At 46.0% G+C, this 24,989-nt stretch overlaps 1 protein-coding gene across 3 annotated transcripts in view; it reads left to right on the forward strand.

The window, feature by feature from the left end:
- Window positions 1–11,577, forward strand: part of TMEM201 (transmembrane protein 201) — a 44,450-nt gene extending 32,873 nt beyond the window's left edge. For all 3 annotated transcript variants that reach the window (XM_077931383.1, XM_028740727.2, XM_028740728.2), the window contains 5 exons: window positions 1,784–2,007; window positions 4,510–4,581; window positions 5,862–6,140; window positions 7,881–8,012; window positions 8,539–11,577. In XM_077931383.1, coding sequence (XP_077787509.1) covers window positions 1,784–2,007; window positions 4,510–4,581; window positions 5,862–6,140; window positions 7,881–8,012; window positions 8,539–8,636 — 805 coding nt within the window. In that variant the 3' untranslated portion in view covers window positions 8,637–11,577. The remainder of the gene's footprint in view (window positions 1–1,783; window positions 2,008–4,509; window positions 4,582–5,861; window positions 6,141–7,880; window positions 8,013–8,538) is intronic.
- Window positions 11,578–24,989: the final 13,412 nt, after the last annotated feature.

Raw genomic sequence — 24,989 nt, forward strand, 5'->3', positions numbered from 1 at the left:
GAAACTTGTGTGTGCATGCATGTGCATTTTAATAATTTAGCCTTCTGGAAGTTAGGGGCTCTAAACATGCAACATGTTCCTCTCTTTTAAAAGAATTTAAGATAGAGATTTTTGAGTCATCTCAGACTAGAATCAGGCAGCTTTTCTGTTGATATCTTCAGCAGCGTGGAGAGTGTTGACATTTAGACCTCTTTCTCCCAATCTCTAGTTGTTGTTGCCAAACCATTCAACGCAGCTGGGACAGGTCTTAACAGGGGCATTGATCTTAACATAGGAGTAGGGCATGCATGGTGCAACACAGGTAAATATCCCAATAGGTTTTACCCTCTAAGTGTGTTGATTTGGTTTCTTTAAATGAAATTTCCAGATCCCAGTATTGGGAATATTGTCTTCTACACCTTTACAAACCTTTACAAATACACTTTTCATAAGTGTATGACAGCACAGCGGGATAGCTGTCGGTAAGAAAATGAGACTCTAATCTCAGGGTCGTGAGTTTTAGCCACATTGGGTGAAAGATTCCTACATTGCAGGGGGTTGGACTAGATGACTCTCGTGGTCCCTTCTAACTCTCATGATTCTTTGTGGTCTGGTGTTGCTAAATGCTTGAGTTGTGAATCAGGAAATCTCTTGTTAGAATTAACAAGGTGGTCTTGGACAAGCCGTTAATCATCTCAGCTTCTCATCAGACCTACCACCCAGCATTGTCATAACAATTTATGAAAGGTCACTCTGACGAGCTTTTGAAACCCTTTGCGATTAAAAGACTTAATGATTGTGGTGAAAACCATCTAAAGGACATCAGCCCCAGCGTCACAGGCTCTCCACCCTTGGATTAAAGGGTCCTAGGAGCTGAAAGCAACACCCAGAAAGGAGGCTCCCTGTTGTGTCTCTGCATGAGTGTCTGGTCTGACTTCTATTACTCTGTAGAACTACAATAACTAGGGTTGTATCCTGAAGCTTCCATTGTCGCTGATGGACTTGTAGGCTATGCTCCACCTATACTGTGTTCAGACCATACATTTTAAAGCATCATGTTACCACTTTAAACAGTTCTGGCTTCTCCCAAAGAATTATGGGAGCTACCGTTAGTTGTGTGTGCTGAGAGTTGGTAAGTGAGACCCCTTATTCCCCCACCACAAAGTGGCTTCACACTCAATCCCAGGGAGCTCTGGGAACTGTAACTCTGGGCAGGGGATTGCAGTATATCCTAACACCTCTCAGCACCCTTAACAAACTACAGCTCCCAGGATTCTTTTGGGGGGAAGCCACGGCTGTTCAAAGTGGTGCCATACGGCTTTAAATAGTAAGCTGTGAGTGTTTCCTTACTCAAGAGTAGACCCAATGAAGTCAGTAGGCATAGCTGACTTCAGTTCATCAGTTTCATTGAACCTGCGCCGAGGATACCTTTGTTGGATTATGACCCTAGTTCTTCAGAATACAGTCATACCTCAGGATGAATACGTTTCAGCTTAAATATTTTCGGGTTGCGCGTTACTTCCGGGTTTTGCCGCTTGCACATGCGCAGACGCTCAAAATGACGTCATGCACAGAAGCAGCAAAACGCAACCCGCAGACGCGTCTTACGTTCGCTTCAGGATGTGAATGGGGCTCCGGAACAGATCCTGTTCGCATCCAGAGGTACCACTGTACTGTCTCTGTGGACTGATAATACACTGAAATGGCAATAATTTCAACTGTGTGCTAAACTGCTCTGTGAAAATGGTTTTGCAGTGGGCTGAGCCTACCAAGTGAATTGCCCTTTTGGGTCTCTCGTCCGCAGGTACCTCTCTGGGGATGGTTTCTCTCCGTTTCCGTACGGCGTTGATCTTGGCTTTCCGTCGCCTCCTTCTTCTCCCTCCATCTTCATCCCGACTCCTCCCAGCATGCTTCCACTGACCAGCCAGACACTCTTCCGCTCACCGCGCCGGACTTCCTCTTCCTCTCTCCCTGGAAGGCTGAACCGGGCCCTCTCCCTGGGCACTATCCCTTCTCTGGCCCGAACCGGTAAGATCATAAAAGAGGCGAGGCAATAGCCACAAGCCAAAGCATTTTTTTATTTGATTTCGCACTTGCACCCCACTTTTCCAGCAATGGAAGTCGAGCCCAAGGCGGCCCTCGCAGATCATTAACAGCTTCAAAAATGAGTAAAACATTGCAAAAAAAATCTTTAAAAGCAGTTCCAAGACAGATGCAAACCGGGAAAGATTTTCCACCTTAAAAACCTTGCTGGAAGAAGAGGAAGGTTTTTCATAGGGGCCAAGAGATGGCACCTGCCTAATATTCAAGGGGAGAGGATTCCAGACGGCAGCAGCCTCCACACTAAAGGCCTGCTTCCTGCTTTGTGCAGAACAGGACTCCTCATAAGGTGGTATCTTCAGGACGCCCTCCCCTGCAGAGTTCTGTCATCGGCTAGGCATATACAGTGGTACCTCGGGTTACATACGCTTCAGGTTACAAACTCCGCTAACCCAGAAATAGTGCCTCAGGTTAAGAACTTTGCTTCAGGATGAGAACAGAAATCATGCTTCAGTGGCGCAGCGGCAGCAGGAGGCCCCATTAGCTAAAGTGGTGCTTCAGGTTAAGAACAGTTTCAGGTTAAGAACGGACCTCCGGAATAAATTAAGTACTTAACCCGAGCTACCACTCTAAAGGAGTGAGAGGATCTTTTGGGTATCCTGGTCCTGAGCTGTATAAGGGGTTTGTGCACCAGCACCTTGAACTTGCCCTGCTAGCTAAGTGATAACTTACTGCTCTGTGTAAGGCCAGTTAGGCCAAGTGATAACTGACTATGGAGGCCTTGTTGCCACAGGACTGATCCAGCTGCAGACGTGTGTCAGAAGACATCTGCTCAGTGCAAGACAGTACAGATGCAGATCCATAAAGGGATGGGCACCTTCGACATGCTCTTTAGCTGTGGTTCCTGCATTGCAAGGGGTTGGACCAAGGTGATCCGCATGGTCCCTTCCAAATCTACCATCCTGTAATCCTGTGACGTTTTCCTGGCATCTTGGGACAAGCTTCAGGGCTGCGAGTCGGAGAAGGAAAACAGAAGGATCCTTTGAGCAAAAGGGATTTAGGAGAAAGATGGTAGGAGGGAGCTGGGGGTGGACCGAGGGAGAAATGCAAGAGGGATGCGGAATGAGAGGCGCTCCCAATGCTTTTTGGAAAACGGTGGTTTGATGGCATTCCTTTTCGTGGCTGCTCTGTTTAACTTTCTTCCTCCTGGCTTGACACAACATCTTCTTTCAATATGTATATATATTTAAACTGCACAACCACCCTCTGCAGAAAGCCTCTCTGGAGAAAATCGGTACGGTCATCTCATTCCTGTCTGGAAAGCCCCAACTTCTTTGGGTGGGGTCTGCAGAACAGCAATGCCATCTAAGTTGAGCTTCCATTTTCAGGCGCAGTCTATCTCAGCACTAGGAACTGGGGAGACAAAGTGTCAGGTGCCTTCCTACCCTGATTTGGGGCTTTCTGGCCATGCGGGAGATGGGATCCTAGACTTAGATGGGCTTTTGAGCCAGCCCTATAAGGACTCTTACTTTCCTTTAGTGGGAAGGGGCAATGGCATAGCTGTCAACATTTCCCTTTTTTTAAGGGAAATTCCCTTATTCTGAAAAGGATTCCTCGCAAGAAAAGGGAAAAGTTGACAGCTACGGGCATAGGCCAGTGGGAAGGGTACCTGGTATGCATGCAAAAGGCTGCAGATTCAATCCCTTGGACCTGGAGAGAACCCTCCCTGAAATCCCAGAGAGTTGCTGCCCGTCGGTGTAGACAATATTGAGCAAGGTGGACCATGGAAGTAACTTGAATTACAAAGCAGCTTCCTTATTATTTTAGCATAGGGTATAATTCTCACCTAGACAGCATCTTAAAAAGCAGAGACATCACTTTGCCCACAAAGGTCCGTATAGTTAAAGCTAAGGTTTTCCCAGTAGTGATGTATGGAAGTGAAAGCTGGACCATAAAGAAGGCTGATCGCCGAAGAATTGATGCTTTTGAATTATGGTGTTGGAGGAGACTCTTGAGAGTCCCATGGACTGCAAGAAGATCAAACCTTTCCATTCTTAAGGAAATCAGCCCTGAGTGCTCACTGGAAGGACAGATCGTGAAGCTGATGCTTCAATACTTTGGCCACCTCATGAGAAGAGAAGACTCCCTGGAAAAGACCCTGATGTTGGGAAAGAGAAGGGACGACAAGGAGAAGGGGACGACAGAGGACGAGATGGTTGGATAGTGTTCTCGAAGTTACCAACATGAGTCTGACCAAACTGTGGGAGGCAGTGGAAGACAGGAGTGCCTGGCGTGCTCTGGTCCATGGGGTCACGAAGAGTCGGACACGACTAAACGACTAAACAACAACAACATAATTCTCACTACAGCCTTGGGCCTCCAGACCCTCAGAAATGCATTATTTGACACTTATCATTCATTTAGCATTCTCCTATGTCGTTGGTGATTGCTGTCGCTGCATGTAATTTGAGTTCATTTTTATTTTTTTAGATTCTGGCTACCTCTTCAGCGGAAGCCGGCCACCATCCCAGACCTCTCACTCCAAAGAGTCTCCTACATCAGGTGAGAAGAGCCCAGGCATTGTTCTGGGGTGCTGGAACTTGCCAGGAGGTTCCAGAAAGAGCAGAGATACCATTCTCTTTTTTGAACAAAGCACACGCACAAAAGAGAGAGAAACACCTTTGTGGTCCTAAATTGCACCAGCGTTTCCAAATTAGGCAGGTCGCAGTAGCTTGCTCACACCGGTGACCTGTCTGTCACCCTTCTGAACCCTGTCTGGTTCTCTTCACCACCTTGGATACAAAGTAATCCATGCAGGCGTCACCCAAGGAACAGATCTGCACTGGTTCTAAACCGGTTTTGCAATCGCATCTTCAGATAACACACACAGAAAAACATTATGAGCAGCGTGGCTGAAGGGTGCCAAGACTTCTATTACTAGCAGCACCATTTCCACCCCATCCCGAAAAATCCTGGGAACCACACTTCCCCCTTGCAGGGTTAGCACCCTTAACAAACTACAGTTCCCAAGATTCTTTGGGGGAAGTCATGTGCTTTCAAGGTGCAATGTAGATGTGACCAGAATTACACTTTAATGTGCTTTAAATCAGCTTATAATGTATTATTATCATTTATGATTAAATTTATTACCCACGTTTCACTAGCAAATCCTAGCGCAGGTTGCAACAATTTTAAAATTCAGAATTTAAAACCCTTTTAAAAAATTATAGCAGCAGGGTCCCAGGGTGGGTTACAACAAAAGTTCCTTTTTGATCTGTCCTTGATGTCTGTTGCTGATTCTAATTTATTATATATTACATTACCCTTGATACTGTTTTGTTGTAAGCCACACAGGGAATAATTATTAAAGGGCATCTATCTAGATTTACTACTACTGATAATAATATCATAAATAAAGGCTGCATACACACCATTACATTCAAAGCACACAGCTTCACCTAATGAAACTTGGGAACTGTGGTTTACTGCTTGCAGAGCTACAATTCCCAGCACCATTTAACAAACTGCAGTTCCCAGGGTTTCTTTCTTTTCAGGGGAAGGGAACCTGCTTCAGGTGTCCTTCCACAGTGGTTTATCGCTGCTTGCTTTTAACTTCTTTGCTCTCGAATTTGCTTTTAATTGCTTCATGCATGGTTTTCATCTTTTTAATGTAAGCCACTTCAATATATATTTTTATGACTTCACTATATATAAACATATTTTTTTAAAAACCAGTTTGGCGCATACGCAGCCAAAATCCCCACTTCCTGATTTCTACATATACTGAAGCGCTGTTCCTCCCTCCCTCTCTCTCTGTTTCTTACTCCCATTTTCCCTCTCAGAATATTTTTCCCTCCTCTCGGGGAGCTGCGTCTCCTCTCCTGTGCCTTCGCCGGCACCGTCCGTGGCCGGCTCCGTGGCTTCCAGCTCTGGCTCCCTGCGTTACCGACGACCCCTCATCAGCCCTGCCCGGCTCAACCTGAAGGGCCAGCGGCTGATGCTGTTCTCGGCCCACAGCGAGGCCCAGCAGCAGGAGGACCTGGCCCACTCAGAGAGCAACGTTTTCACCACGGAGCTGCCCTCCTTTCCGAAAAGGAACCTAAGTGAGCGGGGACTGCATGGTACGTACCCGTCCGGGAGGTGGGACTTGAATCGGCTGTGCCAAGGTTGCAGTTTATCCTAGTTAAGGCTCCGGTGGCTGTGCCTGGAAACCCGAGCAGTCCAATAATAATAATAATAATAATAATAATAATAATAATAATAATGTGATACCTTGGGTTAAGTACTTAATTCGTTCTGGAGGTCTGTTCTTAACCTGAAACTGTTCTTAACCTGAAGCACCATTTTAGCTAATGGGACCTCCTGCTGCCGCCGCGCACAATTTCTGTTCTCATCCTGAAGCAAATAGTGAAGCACTATTTCTGGGTTAGCAGAGTCTGTAACCTGAAGAGTATGTAACCTGAAGCATATGTAACCTGAGGTACCACTGTAAATTTATTTATATCCCGCCCTCCCCAGCCGAATGTGGGCTCAGAGTGGCTAACAACAGTAAAAATAACACAGTTTACATAAAATCATAATCATTTAATTGAAATACATTCTAAAATCAATTGATTCTAAAATCAATTCAGAGTCAAATTAGTGGGAACCATTGGGCTAGAGTTCAACAGTGGCTGCCGTGAGGGGCTGGCAGTGCCAGATCAGGCCAAAGGCCCGCCTAGTCCAGCATCCTGGTCACACAGTGGCCAACCAGGTGCGGGCAGGGCCTGAGCACAACAGTACCCTGGTGCCTTGGGTAAAACTGGCATAGAGTAAAACTCCTTGGAGCTATTGGCAAAGTGCCGCTGGTTCCAGCCAACTCTGTTCGTTTTTCAGCAGAGGAAGAGCCTGCTGGACCAGGCCAGGGGGGTCCCATCTAAGTCCAGCATCCTGTTCTCACAGCGGCCACCCAGATCCCACAATCAGGCCCTGAGCGCAAGAGGTTTCCAGCCACTGCCATTCAGAAATGCTAATGCCCTCAGCCCATGGGCAGCTTTAAAAGAGGATTAGACAAATGCCTGGAGGAAAAAGCTATCAGGGTGGCTGTGCTCTACCCAAGGATGTACAAAGGGGGGTGCGGGGGTGCAATTCGCTCTGGGTTTCATCCTGATGGGAGGTGACAAAATGGCGGGCGGCACTCATCAACGCGGGGCCTGCAGCGTGCATGCGGGCGTCTCAGCGCCCACAAGCTCCATGCTGTCTGCCCACTGCCTCTCCCCCAGCTATAGGGTGGCTGAGGCCCCACTGGGTGCCTGTCCTTATGGGCACTGTGGCGTGCCCCATGCCGTCCCTCTTGGCACTGTGTGCCCCACCCCTATGAGTGGTTCGCCCCTCCCCACCCCTGGGCACGTCGCCCCAGGTGCCCAAGAGCCTTCCTCCGCCGCTGGCTCTGCCTCCGCAATGCTTCTGATCTGGTGTGATCCAGCATGCCACTCTTATATAGAAAAAGAGGTCCTAAACAGCCTCGGCCCTTCATACCTGAAGGAGCGTCTCCACCCGCATCGTTCAGCCCAGACACTGAGGTCCAGCTCCGAGGGCCTTCTGGCGGTTCCCTCACTGCGGGAAGTGAAGTTACAGAGAAACCAGGCAGAGGGCCTTCTCAGTAGTGGTGCCCACCCTGTGGAACACCCTCCCATCAGACTATCTTTTAGGGGACATCTGAAGGCAGCCCTGTTTAGGGAAGTTTTTAATGTTTGATGTTTTATTGTTTTTTAAATATTTTTATTATGTTTTTAATATTCTGTTAGGAGCTGCCCAGTGTGGCTGGGGCAACAAGATGGGATGCATATAAATAATACTATTAATTGTCCTCCTTTTTTAAGATATGAGAGCCATAACGGAAGCTGGGAGCATCTGCAGCGACGGCACCGTCAAGAAAGGGGAGAACTCATCGCACTCGTCGAGCTGCGTGGTGGACACCACGACGAAAGGGGAGGAACTAACAGGCTGGAGGGGTGAGTGTTGCGCAGGGTTTTGGTTGTGGTTTTTTTTGCTTAAAACATGGTTTGCCATGGCAAGAAAGTGTCTAAAATATAATTAATAATAATTAAAATATGAAAGCAATTGAAAAACATTACCTAGATAATAGATAAAAACAAAAACAGACATGCAAAAAAAAAACCAGCATAAAAAAGAAGCAAATATTTTATTTTAAAAAATAAACTACATTAAAACATCCCTTCCCCCCCCCCCTCAGAAAAAAGAAAAGAAAAGCCATCGTTAAAAGTCAAAGACCTGGTTAGAAAGGAACGTTTTTGCCTGGCACCTCATTAATGTAACAATGGCGCCAGGCGAGCCTCCCTGGGGAAAACATTCCACAAGCAGGGTGCCACCACCGATAAGTCCCTGCTCTTTTGTTGCCGTCCTCCTGTGGAGGGGGGGCACCTGGAAGAAGGGCCTGTCACAGATAATCATGAGCAGGCTGGTTGGTTCACACTGCTAATCCTCTTCCTTCTCCGGTCTCCTTTCTTTTCCAATCAGGCCGTTTTGGCAACTCAGCGCTCCGAGGTCTCCTTGCCGTGAGCCTGACCGTCAACGCCATCTTCACGTCAGCCTACCTCTACCAAAACCTGCGCTGAGCCACGTTCCTGGGGACTGATGGCCAAACCACCACCGCCACTTCCTCTTTGTCCTCTCCCAAAGTGTCGCCACACTCCTTCCAAAGAGAGAGAAGGGGGGGTGGCGATTCTAGGACGAGGAGGACCCAACCACTGTGCAGCCCTTCCGTCGTCATATCTGCCTCCTGGCCAGCCGCAAACTGCTGATCGCAAGAGAACACACATACCCCCAATCCATCGCCGCTGACCTTGCCTAGAAGCAGAACACTTTCTCTTTTTAGGGAACTTTTGTGACCCATGCTGGGCGATGGTGGGGCTGTTTCAGCCAGTGCTGGGCTTCTCCAGTTACTTTGCACCTTTTTTTGAACCGGTTTATCGGGATGAGCTCAAAGATGCTGGCCAAGGGACTTTCTTCCTCCCCTTGTTTAATGATGAAACGTTAGCGTTGCTGACGTCTTGTTTGCAAAAGGACTGGGAAACATGCCGTTTTGGTCTCTGATAGTTCCATGCCGTTTCGTTGCTTCGTTGGCCTCGTTATCCCTAACAAGACTTTCTCTCAGTTTCCCCCTCTCTCTAGTGAGAGAAGGAGAGGGAGAACCAGCACATAAACTCAGTTGCTCTGTGGTGTTCTTTTTCACCCTGGTTCCTTAACCACTTGCCACTCAGCTGCAGTTCATTTATTGGTGCTGCCATCGTATCTGTTTGTACTTGTTTGCAATGTTTTGCGGATTGGTGGATTGTGGGGGTTTTGTTTTTTTTAAGTCAGTATCCAGTATCGTAGCTCCATTTTTGCCTCACGTACAGGCACCACTTCTACTGTAACAAGACGTTCTGATGTCACTGATATACACTCCGGCTCTCGACGGCCAGGGTGTTCGCTGGGTGTATCTGAGTTGGATTTTTGAGAAATTTGCTCTCAACGTGGTGTACTAGAAATGCCACAACTGGGAGGCAAGGGGATGTAGAAACTGGCCACTGTTTGCGGCTTCAGAGGTCTGTCTCCCGCTGCATCTGTGACGTGTGGATATCTTCATTCAAAACTTCTATATATAGCCAAAAACTGAAGTAGGTCAGGTTAAGGAATTCTGCCTTGTGCTGCAAAACTCAAAAATGAAATTGGTGCTTGCTATATCACTTGGACTGTGTTTGGATTGCAAACATACAATCTAACCCGTTAGCTGGAACGGGTTACGTGACTGTACCTCTGAGCAACAAATAAGTAAATCCCTGCACTTAAAAAGCTAGCAAGTTGGGGAAGTTTGAACTGACACTCTAGTTATCTGTGTGCAGGGATTTTATTTTATTTTTATTTTATATATATCAATCGATCAGGTATCATGTTGCCACCTGCTATCTGGTGGTAGAGTCTAGACACATGTCAACCACCTCCTGCTCATCATCTCTTTTAGAGAACCAGATCACAGGTGCTAGGTCCAAAAACTTACCCCTCTCCTAAAAGTAATTCCAAAACGTCTCGCTTCACAGGCTTCCAGTCCTACATTCTACATGCTGTATTTTTTGGTGGGCATCCAATCACCACCACTTAACATGGGCAGAAACTCAAATTTTAATTCTTCCCAAGAAATTGCTCCTCTTTCTTCGGGGTATTCCCAAAAGTTAAATTCTGCCGCCGCCGCCCAGGAAAATGTCCCATTGCCAAATAGCTCAGCTTTTTTTGTTGCACTTACAGAAAATTTTTCAGGCTTGAGGTGTGTAATTCCGTGCCGCGACGTGACTGCTCACCAACAGTGAAATTAAGCCTGTGATTTTACACCTTACCTGGTGGGGAGGTTTGTTTGTAAGCAGGCTGTATTCCTTTGTAGTACTCTATTCCAGCAGCATCTGAAGGGAAGGCCACAGGTTACCCACCACACTGTAAATATCTTTCCACCTTTCAAACCACCTTTGGCTCTCTGTGGGGCAGGTGGGGAGCGATCACTCTGCTCTCTCTGCCTAAGGAGGGAGGAGGGAGACAGAATCCTTTGCACATGGTGCTAAAACACACTCGGTCGCAATCACTCTGGTGCAAATTCTTCAAATCACAGCGCGCCCAAGTAAAATGGGGTAAAGGTGTCTTGAAAGCACCGCGTCTGTGTCTTAATTCCTTTCCGCCTTAATGCAATTGATGTGTTTCTTTGTCTTGCTATTGTCCTTTCCCCTCGCACAAAGTGTGTGGGGGAACCGCTTGATGATGCCAATTTTTATTTATTTATGTATATATATATTGCCCTGTCAGTTAGAAGCAAACGACAACAACAATAACCCACCATTTCACTCTCTTCTTGAATTTGAATGCAGCACAACCACCTGCGTTTAAATAACTATCAATTCTCAACTAAGAACCTGGGTTTAAGTGGCCAATTCCTTCATGGGAGCAAAGGGTGGGGAATAACAGTTGTTTGCCCATCAGCCTTCCGTGTCCAAGAAAACATTTAAAAACACACATGTACACTGTTCGCAACAGACAGAGAGGGGATTGGCTGCTGACCCTCTTTTTCTGATGGGGTTACAGGCACGTGGTGATAGTTCTGTACATATAGAATGCATCCTTTGAGCAGCTTATCCGGGAGCCTCATGAGGACTAGTTCCCTGACGAATGTAAAAACAACTGCCTTCAGGAGTTAACTCTTACTATCGAAATACACTGTGTTCCTGAGAGGCTTGAATTTTGGGGGTTGGGTGGGGATTTGGTGGGTGGGAGTCTTAAGAGAAGAAAAATGGCAGAGTCCTGGTTTTGATGTTCCTCCACTGGGAAACGTTGTACATTTTGTACTTAATATGACTGTGGGGTGGGGTTAACTTTGTACAGTTTGGTTAGAAATTTGTGTCTTTAGTTTGGATGCGAGGGGTTTTGTTCTTTTCCCTCTTCTTGCCCCCTACCCCTCCAGGGAGTTTATGTTCTGTGTTTGAGAGATTATTTTTCATTATAAAAGTGGAGAATAAAAATGAAATTGAATCTTGAGCATCTTGTCCCATCACTTTCCTAAATGGGGAGGAAAAATTGCAAAAGCGGTGTGGCTTTTACGTTCAATTTCAAACCGACTCACCTCTCTGATCATTTTGCAGACAGCATAGGTCAAGACAAGGCTTTCTATTCCTTTCATAATGTAGACAGGCAGGCAAGGGAGGAAATTATATTCTATCCCATCTAAGTAGCTCATGGTCAACACGTCATCCTCACAACCCTGCAAATTAGATTAAACAGAGCAGTCCAAATGGGGATTTGAACCCAGATCTCTCTTGTCCCAGGCTAATGTTTGATGCAGGTTCGAGATATAATTTTATTTATTGTTTATTTAATTTATATCCCACCCTTTATCCCCCAAGGCAAACAGGGCGACAAACACCTGTACAATTTAAAAGCGAAAGCATTCTAAAACAGACTGAAGCCCAAAAACAATTACAATTGAAAACTTTGCAAAAGCAGTTTAAGTTAAAAAAAAAAAGCATTGCAAAAGCAGCTGCAATTTTAAAAAAACCATTCCATCCAATGATCTCAGGAACAGGATTCTTCTGCCACCAAATGGCAGGGTAAACAGGTAAGTTTTCCAATTCCTCCTGAAGGTTAATTAGGATGGAAGACTGGCACACCTCACTGTTTACAAGCAATATTAAAAGTATCAATAAAAAACATATAAAGACAATTAATAAAAATATATGTAAAAATAATAAAACTTAGGACTAGAAAGGTTAAAACACGTTGCCATCTATGTTTCTGGTTAGGTTTGCCTAAAACAAAAATGTTTTCAGCAGATGCTAAAAAGAATACAAATGAGGCACCTGCCTGCCTGATGTCCATACTTGGGGGGTTTTAAACCTGTGTCCAGGCAGTGCCATTTAAGCCAGCAACATCTGGGGGACTCCCTTGACAAAATACTTCTTTAATGTAAGGCCTTGTTTGCACACAATGCTAAGCTACGGTCAATGTTAAGTTGCTTTATAAACCAACTACAAACCTTGGTTAACAAGTAGCCTTTCACCATAGTTAATATGTCCATAGTTAAGCTACTGAAATGCTGAACTATGGTTTAATAATAATAATAATAATAATAATTTATTTATATCCCGCCCTCCCCAGCCGAAGCCGGGCTCAGAGCGGCTAACCACAATAAAAGTAACACAGTTTGCATAAAATCACAATCAATTGATTGAAATGCATTCTAAAACTAATTCATTCTAAAATCAATTCAAAACCAAATTAATGGCAACCATTGGGCTAGAGTTCTGTGAGGATTACCGAAGGAGGGGGTCAGACTGTGCCTTGGCCAAAAAAAAACCCCTAGCTTAATAAACCATGGTTTGGTGTTATGTTCAAACTAGCATCTGTGCAAAAAGATTTCTCAACATACTGTGTTGAAGAGTATTGCTTTAACAGGTCATGGGACCCTGCCTGCAGCTTGTCACAGATTTACCACCTTTGTGGATGTTCAGCCTGAACTAAACCAGCTCTGGTTTTGGCGCCAAGAATCCTTTGGCCTGGCACGTTAGTCTCATTTTGTATCGGCCAGGGTGACGCAAGCAAGCTTTGCAGGATCCACCATCAACTTCTACACATCCATACAGGTTCTGCTTCTTGGGTTGTGTGGTTGTGTCAGACCTCCTTTCTGTTGATAGATGCCGCAGATAACAATTTGTTTATTGTTCCATAAGGTGTGTTGGGGATTCAGTTGCCCAAGCTCTTTTGATCATCCTTGCCAGGTAAGTTCATGGTGATGTTTGTTGATGTTTATTGCTGTTCTAACCCTTCCTATTGTGTAATTTTTTAAATTTAAAAATGTGGTTCAAGGGGTGAAAATGGAATCTGTATGGAGCTGGAACACAAGCTACCTTAGACCAAATTGTGTATATAGGCCAATATTGTCTACTCTGACCGGCAGCAGTTCTCCAGAGTCTGAAGCAAGAAAATCTTTACTCTCAACTGTGACCTGCAGGGCCACATATCAAGTGCTTGAACAGAGTATAGAAACAAAATAAGGTACCTTTGGTCAGGGCCATGCTGAGCATGACGCGTGTTCCCTAACCCTGGGAAGCCCCATCCAGGAAGGAGGCTCCCTGTTGCAACTCTGCATGAGTGGCTGCTCTGGCTTTTGTTAAGACAGATTGGAAACGGGTGGGAGAATCTTTGACCCTCCCATCAGCCTCGGTCATGGATAATGGGGCTTGTAGTCCCAGCAGTATTTGGAGGCGGGGGCACAAGTTCCCTATTCCCGCTGCTGTAATATCTGCTAACAGACAGCACTCTTGGCTTTTCAGAACACCTCCAGAAATGTACCAAGCAGAAAACGTGCTTAGGAGAGGCAAACTTGTTGGACAGCCTCCTCCCACTGTTCTACGTGCTCTTAATTACCCATTTGAACTAATACCCTTTTTGGTAGTGGCCTAATCCTGCCAGTGCTTGAAAGAGATATTTTGTATGGTAAGCAAAGCTTGTACGTACTCTGTGCTCCTAACAAATAAAAGCTCTCCATAATCTATGCCAAAAAAAATAAAAGGTGAATTGTCATCCGCATGCAGCTTGCATTTGTAAAGTGATCCTGCTTGCTTGCTTGTTTTACGTACTTTATAACTTTTTTTAGTTTAATTCTGCTAGGTGCAGGTATAGCCATCTGATTTATTCAATTGTTATGGTTATATCCTTTTATCCAGCGCTCAAGGTTTGCCACATGCAAACTTCTCTCCATTTGCATCCTCACAACAACCCTTTGAGGTAGTTTAGGCTTAGAGATGGTGACTGGCCGAAAGTCACCCAGGGGGCTTCATGACTGAGTAGGGACTCAAATATGGGTCTCCCAGGTCCAGCACTCTAACCACTGCTCTACACTGGTTCTTTGATGTTAAAAAGGTAAAGGGACTCCTGACTGACTCTGGGGTTGCGGCGCTCATCTCGCTTTATTGGCAGAGGGAGCCGGCGTACAGCTTCCGGGTCATGTGGCCAGCATGATTAAGCTGCTTCTGGTGAATCAGAGCAGCGCACGGAAACACTGTTTACCTTCCCGCCGGAGCGGTACCTATTTATCTACTTGCACTTTGACATGCTTTCAAACTGCTAGATTGGCAGGAGCAGGGACCGAACAACGGGAGCTCACCCTGTCACGGGGATTCGAACCGCCGACCTTCTGATCGGCAAGTCCTAGGCTCTGTGGTGTAACCCACAGCGCCACCTGCGTCCCTTCTTTGATGTTAAAGGTGGGCATTTGCTCATATTGTGGAAATCATAAGGGCTAAAAACTCGTGTTGTTGTTTTTTTATCTCCAAATTTAGAAGCCGAAGTTCACAAAGCTCCCTTATGCCCCTAGCATCACATTCCTTTGGGATACAGGGGCAGGGGGAGCAATTTCTCCCCCACCCCACTACCTCCAACACACAAAACCATCTCTGGCCCTCAGTGGTTAGGTGACAGAAAGGCATTATTCACATACAAAATATAGTAATGAAAATGGCAATGAAAACAAGCCTGCTATTCTGAAGAGCCTGTCCAAGCCTAGGGCAAGGGAATTAATGTGAATCTTTAATATTTGGACCAAAGTTTGCACTTCCCCTAATCTGAACTTTGCCCCTTTCGTTGTCTTCTGTCTCCCCCACCCAGATATAGAGACATAGGATGCTGCCTTATGCTAAGTCAGACCACTGGTCCATCTAGCTTAGTATTGTCTGCACTGACTGGCAGCAGCTCTCCAGGACAACAGGAAGGAAGTCTCTCCCAGCCCTACCTGGAAACGCTGGGGGCTGAAGCTAGGACCTTTTGCATGCCAAGCAGGTGCTCTCCCACTGAACTATGGCCCTTCCCCATAGCATTTTCTGATGCCACCTCTGCCTGACTGCTAGGCTGCAAGCACAACTGCAAATGAATGCACCTGCCTATTTTGAGTTACTTGGGTCAAATTGTATGCCATGTGTTGGTCCTCTTTGTACAGATGGAGATGCATTTACCGGTATTTATTTTAAAACTACAGTAATTGTAACAAGAGAAAAGGATGAAGCCGCATTTTTTATGTTCCATGTTTTTATTAATGGCAGTTCTGTTCACTGAAAGGGCTGTCACACAGAAGACAGAGCAAGCTTGTTTTCTTATGCTCCAGAGGGTAAGATTCGAACCAGTGCCTTCAAGTTACAAGAAAGGAGATTCTGATTAACATCAGGAATAACTTTCTGACAGTAAGAGCCGTTGACTGTGGAATGGTCTCCTATGAAATGTGGTGGGTTCTCCTTTAAAGCCCTATGCGGCCTAGGACCCACGTACCTACGGGACCGCCTCTCCTGGTATGCCCCACGGGAGGACCTTAAGGTCCACAAATGACAACATTTTGGAGGTCCCAGGTCTCAAGGTGGTTAGATTGGTTACAACTAGGGCCAGGGCCTTTTCAGTACTGGCCCCGACTTGGCGAAACACTCTGTCACAAGAGACTAGGGCCCTGCGGGACTTGACATCTTTCCGCAGGGCCTGCAAGACAGAGCTGTTCCACCTGGCCTTTGGTTTGGACTTAGTCTGACCCTTATGTTTCCCTCTCTCCCCTTATGGTTTTGATGAGGCTGCATTTTAAATTGCATTTTAACCTGTATTTAAAATTTGTTCCCCCCCCCCATTATGTTTTTACTGTAGTTTTTTACTGTTGTTAGCTGCCGGGGAGGGTGGGGTATAAATAAAATTATTACTATTATTATTAATCAAAGATTGTTGAGCAGAGGCTGGATGGCCATCTGACATATATGATCTAGTTGAGATTCCTGCATTGCAGGGGGCTGGACTAGGTGAAAGAGAAAGCACTCTCTGCACATGTTCTCTTAGTTATTGCATGCCTCAGGCTGGAACCGCTTCTCAGGGGGCATAGAGCCTGAAGCAAATAGCTGCAGCCCAACATTCATCCTACTCAGAGCAGCAGCAGACCCATTGAAATGAATGGGCATTGCTAACTTAGCTCCACTCACTTCAAGGGCTCTACTCTGAGTTGAACTTGGATGGAAACAACCCTAGGCTCAGCTCCGGGTTCTAACCAAGTTCTGCCGTTTTGCCTTTGTTTCGCGTGCGCTGGGGCAAAAGTTTAAAAGCTTTTCCACAAAGTGAATTGGCAGCGGAGCAGCGAAATAAATAAGGATCCAAGCCATAGAAGTAATGGGTAAAAACTTCTTTTGGACGGAGAGTCAGGATCCTTGGCATTTTGGGGCAAAGCAACGTCATAAAAAGAATAAATCCATTAAAAAAGCAAGAGTTTAATTGAAATGATCCTAATTGGAGAGCGATTCTTGCTTCTCCGCAGTCTCTCATCAGCAAATCACAGTTCATGGGAGTACAGTATTGCAATTATTTCCTCCCCCTCGCTCCTCTTGACTCTTGGATTTTTGGCTCCGCGCAAGAAAATGGGTCTGTTCGCCAAAACTGGCACAGCGCCAAGGTGCACCCAAGTTCAGGGCAGCGGTGACCTCCCTCTTCGGGGTTCACACGCAGGTCACAAAAAATTGTAGCACATTTCAAAGATCCAACTCCCGTCTCCAATCAAAACAAAAAGAGAATGAACTCAAACATTTGGTCTTACAAAAGTGTTGGCGAAACTCCCGTTTGTTTCTTGCCCGCTAAACTTGGGCGCAATTTTGGTGTTCCGAGGGAGAGGGAGAGAATTACGCACGGAGCTCCAGGCGCGCTTTTGGAGAGGTAAGGAAAGCGCACCAGCAACCTGGAGAAAGGGAGGAGCGGAGCGCACTCAGCGCTTGGCGGATTGGGGGTGGCAACCGGGGGTGGGATAATGGGACTTTCGAAAGGGCTCGATCCACCATCTCTGTCCTTCAGGCAGAAGCTCCATGGAGGAAGCTGCGAGCTCCGGAGCCGTCGAGGCGACCTCGGGGACGAAGAAGGAGCAGCTCGCAGACGGAGAGTGTAACGCCGCCGCGCCGCCTGCTCCTCTCCAAAAGCCCCCGTATTCCTACATCGCTCTGATCACCATGGCCATCCGAGACAGCCCCGGACAGCGCTTGCCTCTGCGCGACATTTACCGGTACATCTCCCAGCGGTTCCCTTACTACAATTTGAGCCAGAAGAGCTGGCAGAACAGCATCCGGCACAACCTCAGCCTCAACGAGTGTTTCCTGAAGGTGTCCCGGGAGGGAGCCGGGCGCAAGGGCAACGACTGGATGCTGGATCCGGCCTTCGAAGGCATGTTCGAGCGGGGGAATTACCTGCGCCGGAGGCGCACCCGGAGGCGCTCGCGGGATCCCGCCCCTGCGCCTCCGCCGACGGCGCCTTGTTTCACCTGCCCGGAGACACCTGCGCCCGCTTACTTCCCTTATCACCCATATCCTCAGAGTCCGCTTCCGCCTCCTGCCTATCTTTTGGCCGGATCAGGTGTGGCGCAGCCCTCCCAGCCTTACCCGGTGAGCGGCTGCCTCCCAGCTATGGGGCCCGTCGGCGGCTACGGACCCTACCCCAGATTCCTGCTTCCTGGCGGGGCGGCCCAGCAGCCGCCGAGCCCGGTTGCAGGGGGGCCCGTCGCTCCTTTCCAGTCGCCCCCCGACCTGTCCCTTTTGCGCGGTTGGAATTGGCAAGAGAGGATCTCCTGCGCCCGCACGGACTTCTAAAGAGAGGACGACTTGATTCGGAGCAGCACCTAATGAACAGCCTCGGTTGTGACTCAAGGTTCTAGTCCTGCTTAAGGAAACTACCCGCTACCTCTTAAGGTCTCAGCGCTTGGGGGGGGGGCAGGATTGGGGGTGGAGAGCTAGGCATTTGAAAAGCAACGGGGCACGATTATTTCAAATCTGAGAAGAGAGCTGACGACATGTTTACACCAGGTCTGCTCCAGTGGTTTTCAACCACACCTGGTGTAATGCGGGGCGGGGGACGTAGTTGCCGATTTCTGCAGCTGAATGTTTTGTTGAAAGCGCAGGAGCAGGTAACTGGTCAGTTGGCAACTGTGCTTGGACTCAGTTTGCCAAACCTGGAAAGGATATTTTGATGAGGAACTGGGCAATCTTCCTTTAGAAGAAAGCCTGGGTGAGAGATATCAGGTCCCTTCCCCTCCACCCCCCGCGTGAAGAACCCAGCCATTTTTATTTTTATTTTATTGGCTGGGTTTTGAGGGAGATTGGGAGGAGTTCCCAAGGCAGTTGCCAACTTCTCAACCAGTCCCTGCTGCTTGTGCCTCAAAGTATGGTCTGATCTGCAGGGATTAGAAGATGCTGGGTGCTTTTTTCCTACTCTATGAACAATCTCATTTGTCAGTACCTGGCAATCAGGCTACTCTTCAAGGCACAGCACTGGGGACAGGCTGAAAAGTTGGCAACCCTTGTCTAGAGGAGGTTAAAAATCTCCCCTGTCGAATTGAAAGTAACAAAATTGATGTTTCCATTACAGTGATTTTTTTCTTAAAAAAAACCAACAACAAGCTGCCCAACAGTTTTTTTGTGCCTGTTGCAGAGCTGCAACTTTGTAAGTTCACCTGTTGACTTACAGCTTTTTTAATTGCTCCTTAGATGCAAGCGAGCTACAAGTATGGCAGGCAGGCAGAAATGGCCATTATATTAAGTATAGTTTGGAAGTAAGTTCCATTTAGCGTATTGGGACTTGCTTCCTAAGTAAGTGGCTCACCTAGACATGGTCATTGTCATTTGTAATCAACTGGAAGTTGTTACAGGTTAAATGTTGCATTTAAAATTGGTGTCAAGCACTGCTCGGTGCTCAGGGCCAAAGTACCACCCAGTTTGACTAAAGTGTGGAGATTTTTAGCTGTGAAACAGAAGAGGGGTCTTGTTTTTTTTTTTGTTTTGTTTCTGGTTGGGAGTTGTGTAATGATTTCAAGTGTTCGAATTAGCTGTTTCCAAAGGCAGCATAAATAGCCTGGCAGTGGAAATTGACAAGATATTGCATGTGTTTAAAATGTTTGGGAGGAGAAATATTGAAACTCCTCCCTTGGTTACTTTTCAAGTAGGATACTCCAGATTTAGTTCGTTACACACACCCACACACCTACTCCAGGGAAGTTCTGTTAACTTGAATAAAATTACTTTAGAGTAAAAAAAAAAAAATTGGATTAAAAAGTGTCTGTAGTTCCTATATCCTAACAATGGCTCTCTTTATTTCCACAAAGCATGGTAACCACATTCCCCCCTAAAATAACTGATTTCTAGCAAATGTTTAATCTACTCAGAGTAGAGACATTGAAATTAATTTCAATATGTTTACTCTGAGTAGCACCTAAAATCTGCCAAGAGTATTCACTTATTTTAGGTGGAGCGGGGACCAGCATTTGGAAGTTTAGATTCTTAGTTTGAAAGGGATTATTATTGTTGTTGTTGTTTTATTATAAGGCATGTGTCATTTGTGGCTTTGAGGGATGATTGAAGTGTCTTTCCCCCCCCCCCTTTTTTTGTGCTGGGGTTCCTGGGTCATTGGTGAGTAGAAAGCATTTCACCTGGTTACATTTAGGACTTACTGATCCTTGCTGCAATGTTGGAAAGTGAAGGACAGAGCCTAAAGAACTGATTTTTCCAGTCTGGACATGTCTGAAAATTGCAAGGCAAGGGAGACAGCTTTGCTTTTGAAAAAGGGGTTGCCAACATCTTGTGCTGGCTCCTGCTCCTCTACCTTTAACAAAAGGTTTATCCTGCAAACATTGTCTTGGTGGGTTCATGCTAATCTCCATCCCTTTGCTTATTTCTGCAGCTCAGATTGTTGGATTAATTCTGCCTGTAAAGCGAAATTGTGCAAAAGTTTAAAAAGTTGTTTTATGTCACTTCCTGTGTTTAAAACAGTATTTGAAATGCAACAAGTGTTGTAAATGTGTCACCCACCCTAAAAGAAACCAGAGATCATTTTTTCCCCTGGGAAGAATTAAGTGTTTGTTGGAGTAGGGATGTGAATGGACCTCCCTTTTGTGTTCAAGTTTTCTGATTCGGTTACACTGGAACTATTGATTTTTTAATGGTTACTGGACAATAAATGGTTTTTTTTATAGCAAGTGATGTCCTTTTAATGCAGGGCTGGGCTGCTATTTTTCTGTCTGAGGGCCACATTTCATCAGAGGAAATCACTTGAGGGCCACTTGCCAGTAGTGGGTGGAACCAGAGACCCAAGTCCACTGAGTTAACCAACCGAGAAAAAATATTAAGCTGTTTCAGTTTTCACCATTGCCACCTCAGATCAGAACTCCCAGTCCAATGCAGGTCTTACCCACTGGGTTTTGATGGGCTTACTCTTAATTGAGACAGCTTTGAAACCGGTTCCCATTTCTGGTATCAAAGAGCCCATGTACTGAGCAACTGGGAATAGCAAGTAGAACCATCTTCCTGGATTCTCCATTCCATTCCTCAGTTCCCCCTTGCCCTGCCCCTCTGTTAGCATTGCCTGCCCATTTAGCATGGAATCATGGAATTGTAAGGGGACACCCAAGGCTCATCTAGTCCAACCCGCTTCAATGCAGGATTCACAGCTGAAGAATCACTGGCAGTTAAACATCCAGCCTGTGTTTCAAAACTTCTAGTGTTGTGTTCTCATTGTGGTGGGGAGTCACTTCCCATATTTATTTTCCTAAATATATTTTGCATTTCTGAAAACTTCGCTGTTTTCCCCAAGCTGGCGGAAGCTTCTTTCTACATGTTGCCATCTGGTTCCATAAGAACGAGCACACAGATAATTATTATTATTACTATTACCAGTGCTTTTTTTTTTATCCTGGGGGGACGCAGGGGAATGCATACCCCGAAACATTTTGTGAATCTAAGTTGGGCCTCATTGGGGGCAGTATTTTAATATGAGTAAGAAAATGATAGTACCCCTAACCATTTTTTTTAAGGGAAAAAAAGCACTGACTATTATTATTATTATTATTATTATTATTATTATTATTATTAATCAACTAATTACCAGCCCTTCACCGTTGACTGATTTCTGCAAGACGTTCAAAGTAGCGTACATGGTTCTCCTCATGTAATCCTCACAACAACCCTGTAAGGTAAGTTTGGCTGAGAGGCAGTGTCTTCCCCAAGGTCATTTAGTGAGTTTTCTGGATTTGAGTGGGGTCTGAGCCATGGTATTCCAGGTCCTAGTCCGAGACTACTCTACAACGAATAAAAATTCAATATTTAAAATATTTAAAGAAATCACTGTCACACGGATTAGGGTGGGTTCTGAAGAAGATATCAGTTCACTGTTAGGAACGCCCACCCCCTTTGACCATAGCTGTCAAACGTTTCCCTTTTTTAAGGGCAAATTCCCTTATTCCGAATAGGATTCCTCGCAAGAAAAGGGAAAAGTTGACAGCTATGCCTTTGAGAACCCCTACATTAATTCATCTTTTCTCATTTTGCCTTCTGTCGCCACCAGGTGGCGCCAACGAATCACCCAGGGTTGGATTCCTAAATCAAAGCCATTTATTCCTCCTCGTGGTCAGTCCCCCGTGAAACATTGGCCACTTGGAAATTATCACATCCGTGCCACGCCCCCCCCCCCCCATAGCTCCTGGAAGCTATACCCTGCAAGGCAGCAGAAGTTTAGGATCAAGAGTTTTCCCTCCTGGCTGCCTTCCTAGGTTGACAAGCCCCACCTGCCCCTCAATTGCAGACATCGCCTTCTTGACCATTGGACCCACTATTGGTCTCATCCACTCAATCCATTGCAGCCTGTCTTTGCATGCGCCTTTGGAGAGGGAAAAAATCCCAGTGTTTGTCTGATCGGAGATCAAGCTGTTTCACTACACTCAGGTTGTAGTTCTTGGGCAATGAATGTGTACATGTGTACATAGGAACACTTTTGCAAAGGCCTTTAAATCACAATAGTTGCACCACATATTCCTTCATTGCATAGATGACCCTTTGGACCCCTTCCAAATCTACAGTTCTATTATTCTCTCCTGCCCTCTCCAAGTGCAATTTGCTTCCAGTGCCAGAGAACTTGTGCATTAAAGCACATTCCTCCCCCCCTCCAATGAGTCATAGGAACTATATAGCTTGCCCTTCAAAGCATTTGTGTTCCCAGCATCCTTAGCAAACTACAATTCCCAAGATCCTGGTGTGCGTGTGCTTTAAATGTATGATGTGCATGTATTTATTTAACCAAGGTTAAATTAAATGTAAGGAAATTAAATATAAGAAGGGCTGTCACATGGGAAATGGTGCAAAGATGTTTTCTGCTGCTCCAGAAGGTAGGATTTGAATCAGATTTTAGGAGATTCTGGATGGCCATCTGTCAGGAGTTCTTTAGCAGAGATTCCTGCATTGCAGGGGGTTGGAATAGATGACCCTTGGATCCCTTCCAGCTCTACAGTGGTACCTCGGGTTACATACACTTCAGGTTACATACGCTACAGGTTACAGACTCTGCTAACCCAGAAATAGTACCTCAGGTTAAGAACTTTGCTTCAGGATGAGAACAGAAATCGTGCTCCGGCGGCGCGGCGGCAGCAGGAGGCCCCATTAGCTAAAGTGGTGCTTCAGGTTAAGAACAGTTTCAGGTTAAGAACGGACCTCCGGAACAAATTAAGTACTTAACCCGAGGTAGCACTGTAATTCTATATTAAAGAAATACATTGACTAGGCCAACCCAATTTCTACAAAGTAGTGGGCAAGTTTTGGCGTTCTTCAAAAGTCTTCATCAGGCATGGTGGGAGAGGAAGAAAAATGGACTAATGTTGGGGACATCGATAGCATCAAGGGCGGTGTATACAATTGCATTGACTCCTCATCCATTGTGCTCCCACAGATTAGGTTTGAAGCCGAGTGGTGCTGTGGGTTAAACCACAGAGCCTAGGACTTGCTGATCAGAAGGTCAGCAGTTTGAATCCCCACGATGGAGTGAGCTCCCGTTGTTCGGTCCCAGATCCTGCCAACCTAGCATGTCAAAGTGCAAGTACATAAATAGATACCGCTCTGGCGGGAAGGTAAACGTTGTTTCCGTGCACTGCTCTGGTTCGCCAGAAGCGGCTTAGTCCTGCTGGCCACATGACCCGGAAGCTGTATGCCGGCTCCCTTGGCCAATAAAGCGAGATGAGCACCGCAACCCCAGAGTCGGCCACGACTGGACCTAATGGTCAGGGGTCCTTTTATCTTTACCTAAACATGTGATACTGGTCACAATCTGTAGGTCTCCTGCAGCTTCTTGAGAAATGTTGAGAAATAGGTTGTTCAGCACCAGGGAAATGTGCATCAGGTGAACAAATGTGACTTGGAATGCAGTGTGGGGTGAACCGACTTCACTGCTCCTGCAGTCACAAATCGGTCCATAGCTTAAGAAATTAAAGTTTCTTAGATTTGCAAATGAATCCCAAGACCCCAAGAGGTTAGGGACTCCTGGTCTATGCCTTATTTTCACTCAATTTCCTGTGTGTTTTCAGCCTTTACGTCTAGCAATTGTTTTCATTAAAAAAAAAAAAACACTTTGCGGACTAGCAACCTTAAAAAAAAAAAAATCTTATATTTTTAAAAGCTGAGATTCTCACACCATTGTGATTGCCCGCTGATAAGTAGCATAGCACCTCACTGCATTTCAAGCTGCTAATGCGTATATAGGGAGCCAGTGTGGAGTAATGGTTTGAGTCGTAGACTAAGACCTCGGGAGTCCTGGGTTCAAATCCCCACTCAGCCATGAAGCTCGCTGGGTGACTTTGTGCCAGTCACCGTATCTCAGCCTAATCTACCTCACCAGGGTGTTATCAGGATAAATCGGAGAGGGAGAGAAGTATGTTTGCCACCTTGAATTCTTTGGGGGAAAGTTGGGATATAAGTGTAATAATAAAAAATTAAATAAAAGAGCCCATGAAGCAAAAGTTTATTAGGTTAGTTGCTGGATAGCTCATTTGGTAGAGCAGGAGACTCTTAATCTCATGGTTGTGAGTTTGAGCCGCACGTTTGGCAAAGGATTCCTGCATTGCTGGGGGTTGGACTAGATGACCTGGGTGGTCTCTTGCCTACTCTACAGTTCTGTGATTCCAGTTATGTCCCCTGCCCACAAAAAAAGGTTGGGGACTGCTTTCTTTAAGTAGTGCATTTTCAGCCCTGAGGACTTGCAATTTATTTTTTTAATTTATTTTTTAAATGCCTTGAGGGCTAGCAACCTTTTTTCTTTGTAAGAAATGGCTGAGATTCTCAGAGCGTTGCGATTGCAGGGTGATTGCATAGCATGATATGGGGAGTGGGGGGGAGGTGCATGCACACCATGTAGCCCTGACCTCAAAGGCCCTGTGGCACCCGCTTTGACTTGTTTATCATGCTGAAAACTCAGAACAAAACCCTGAAACCTCGTTTCCTCTCAAGCTGCTGGTTTCCCTCTCTTTTGGGGTTTCTTTGGCGGACTGTTTCCCAGCAGGGCTGGTTAATTTCTCTCTCCCCGGGCCCCCAGAGGCTTGCGGTAATATGTGGGGAGGGGGAGATGCTATTTTCTCTCTCTCTTCCTCA

This window comes from Podarcis muralis, chromosome 7 (genome assembly GCF_964188315.1).
Source record: "Podarcis muralis chromosome 7, rPodMur119.hap1.1, whole genome shotgun sequence".
NCBI lineage: Eukaryota > Metazoa > Chordata > Lepidosauria > Squamata > Lacertidae > Podarcis > Podarcis muralis.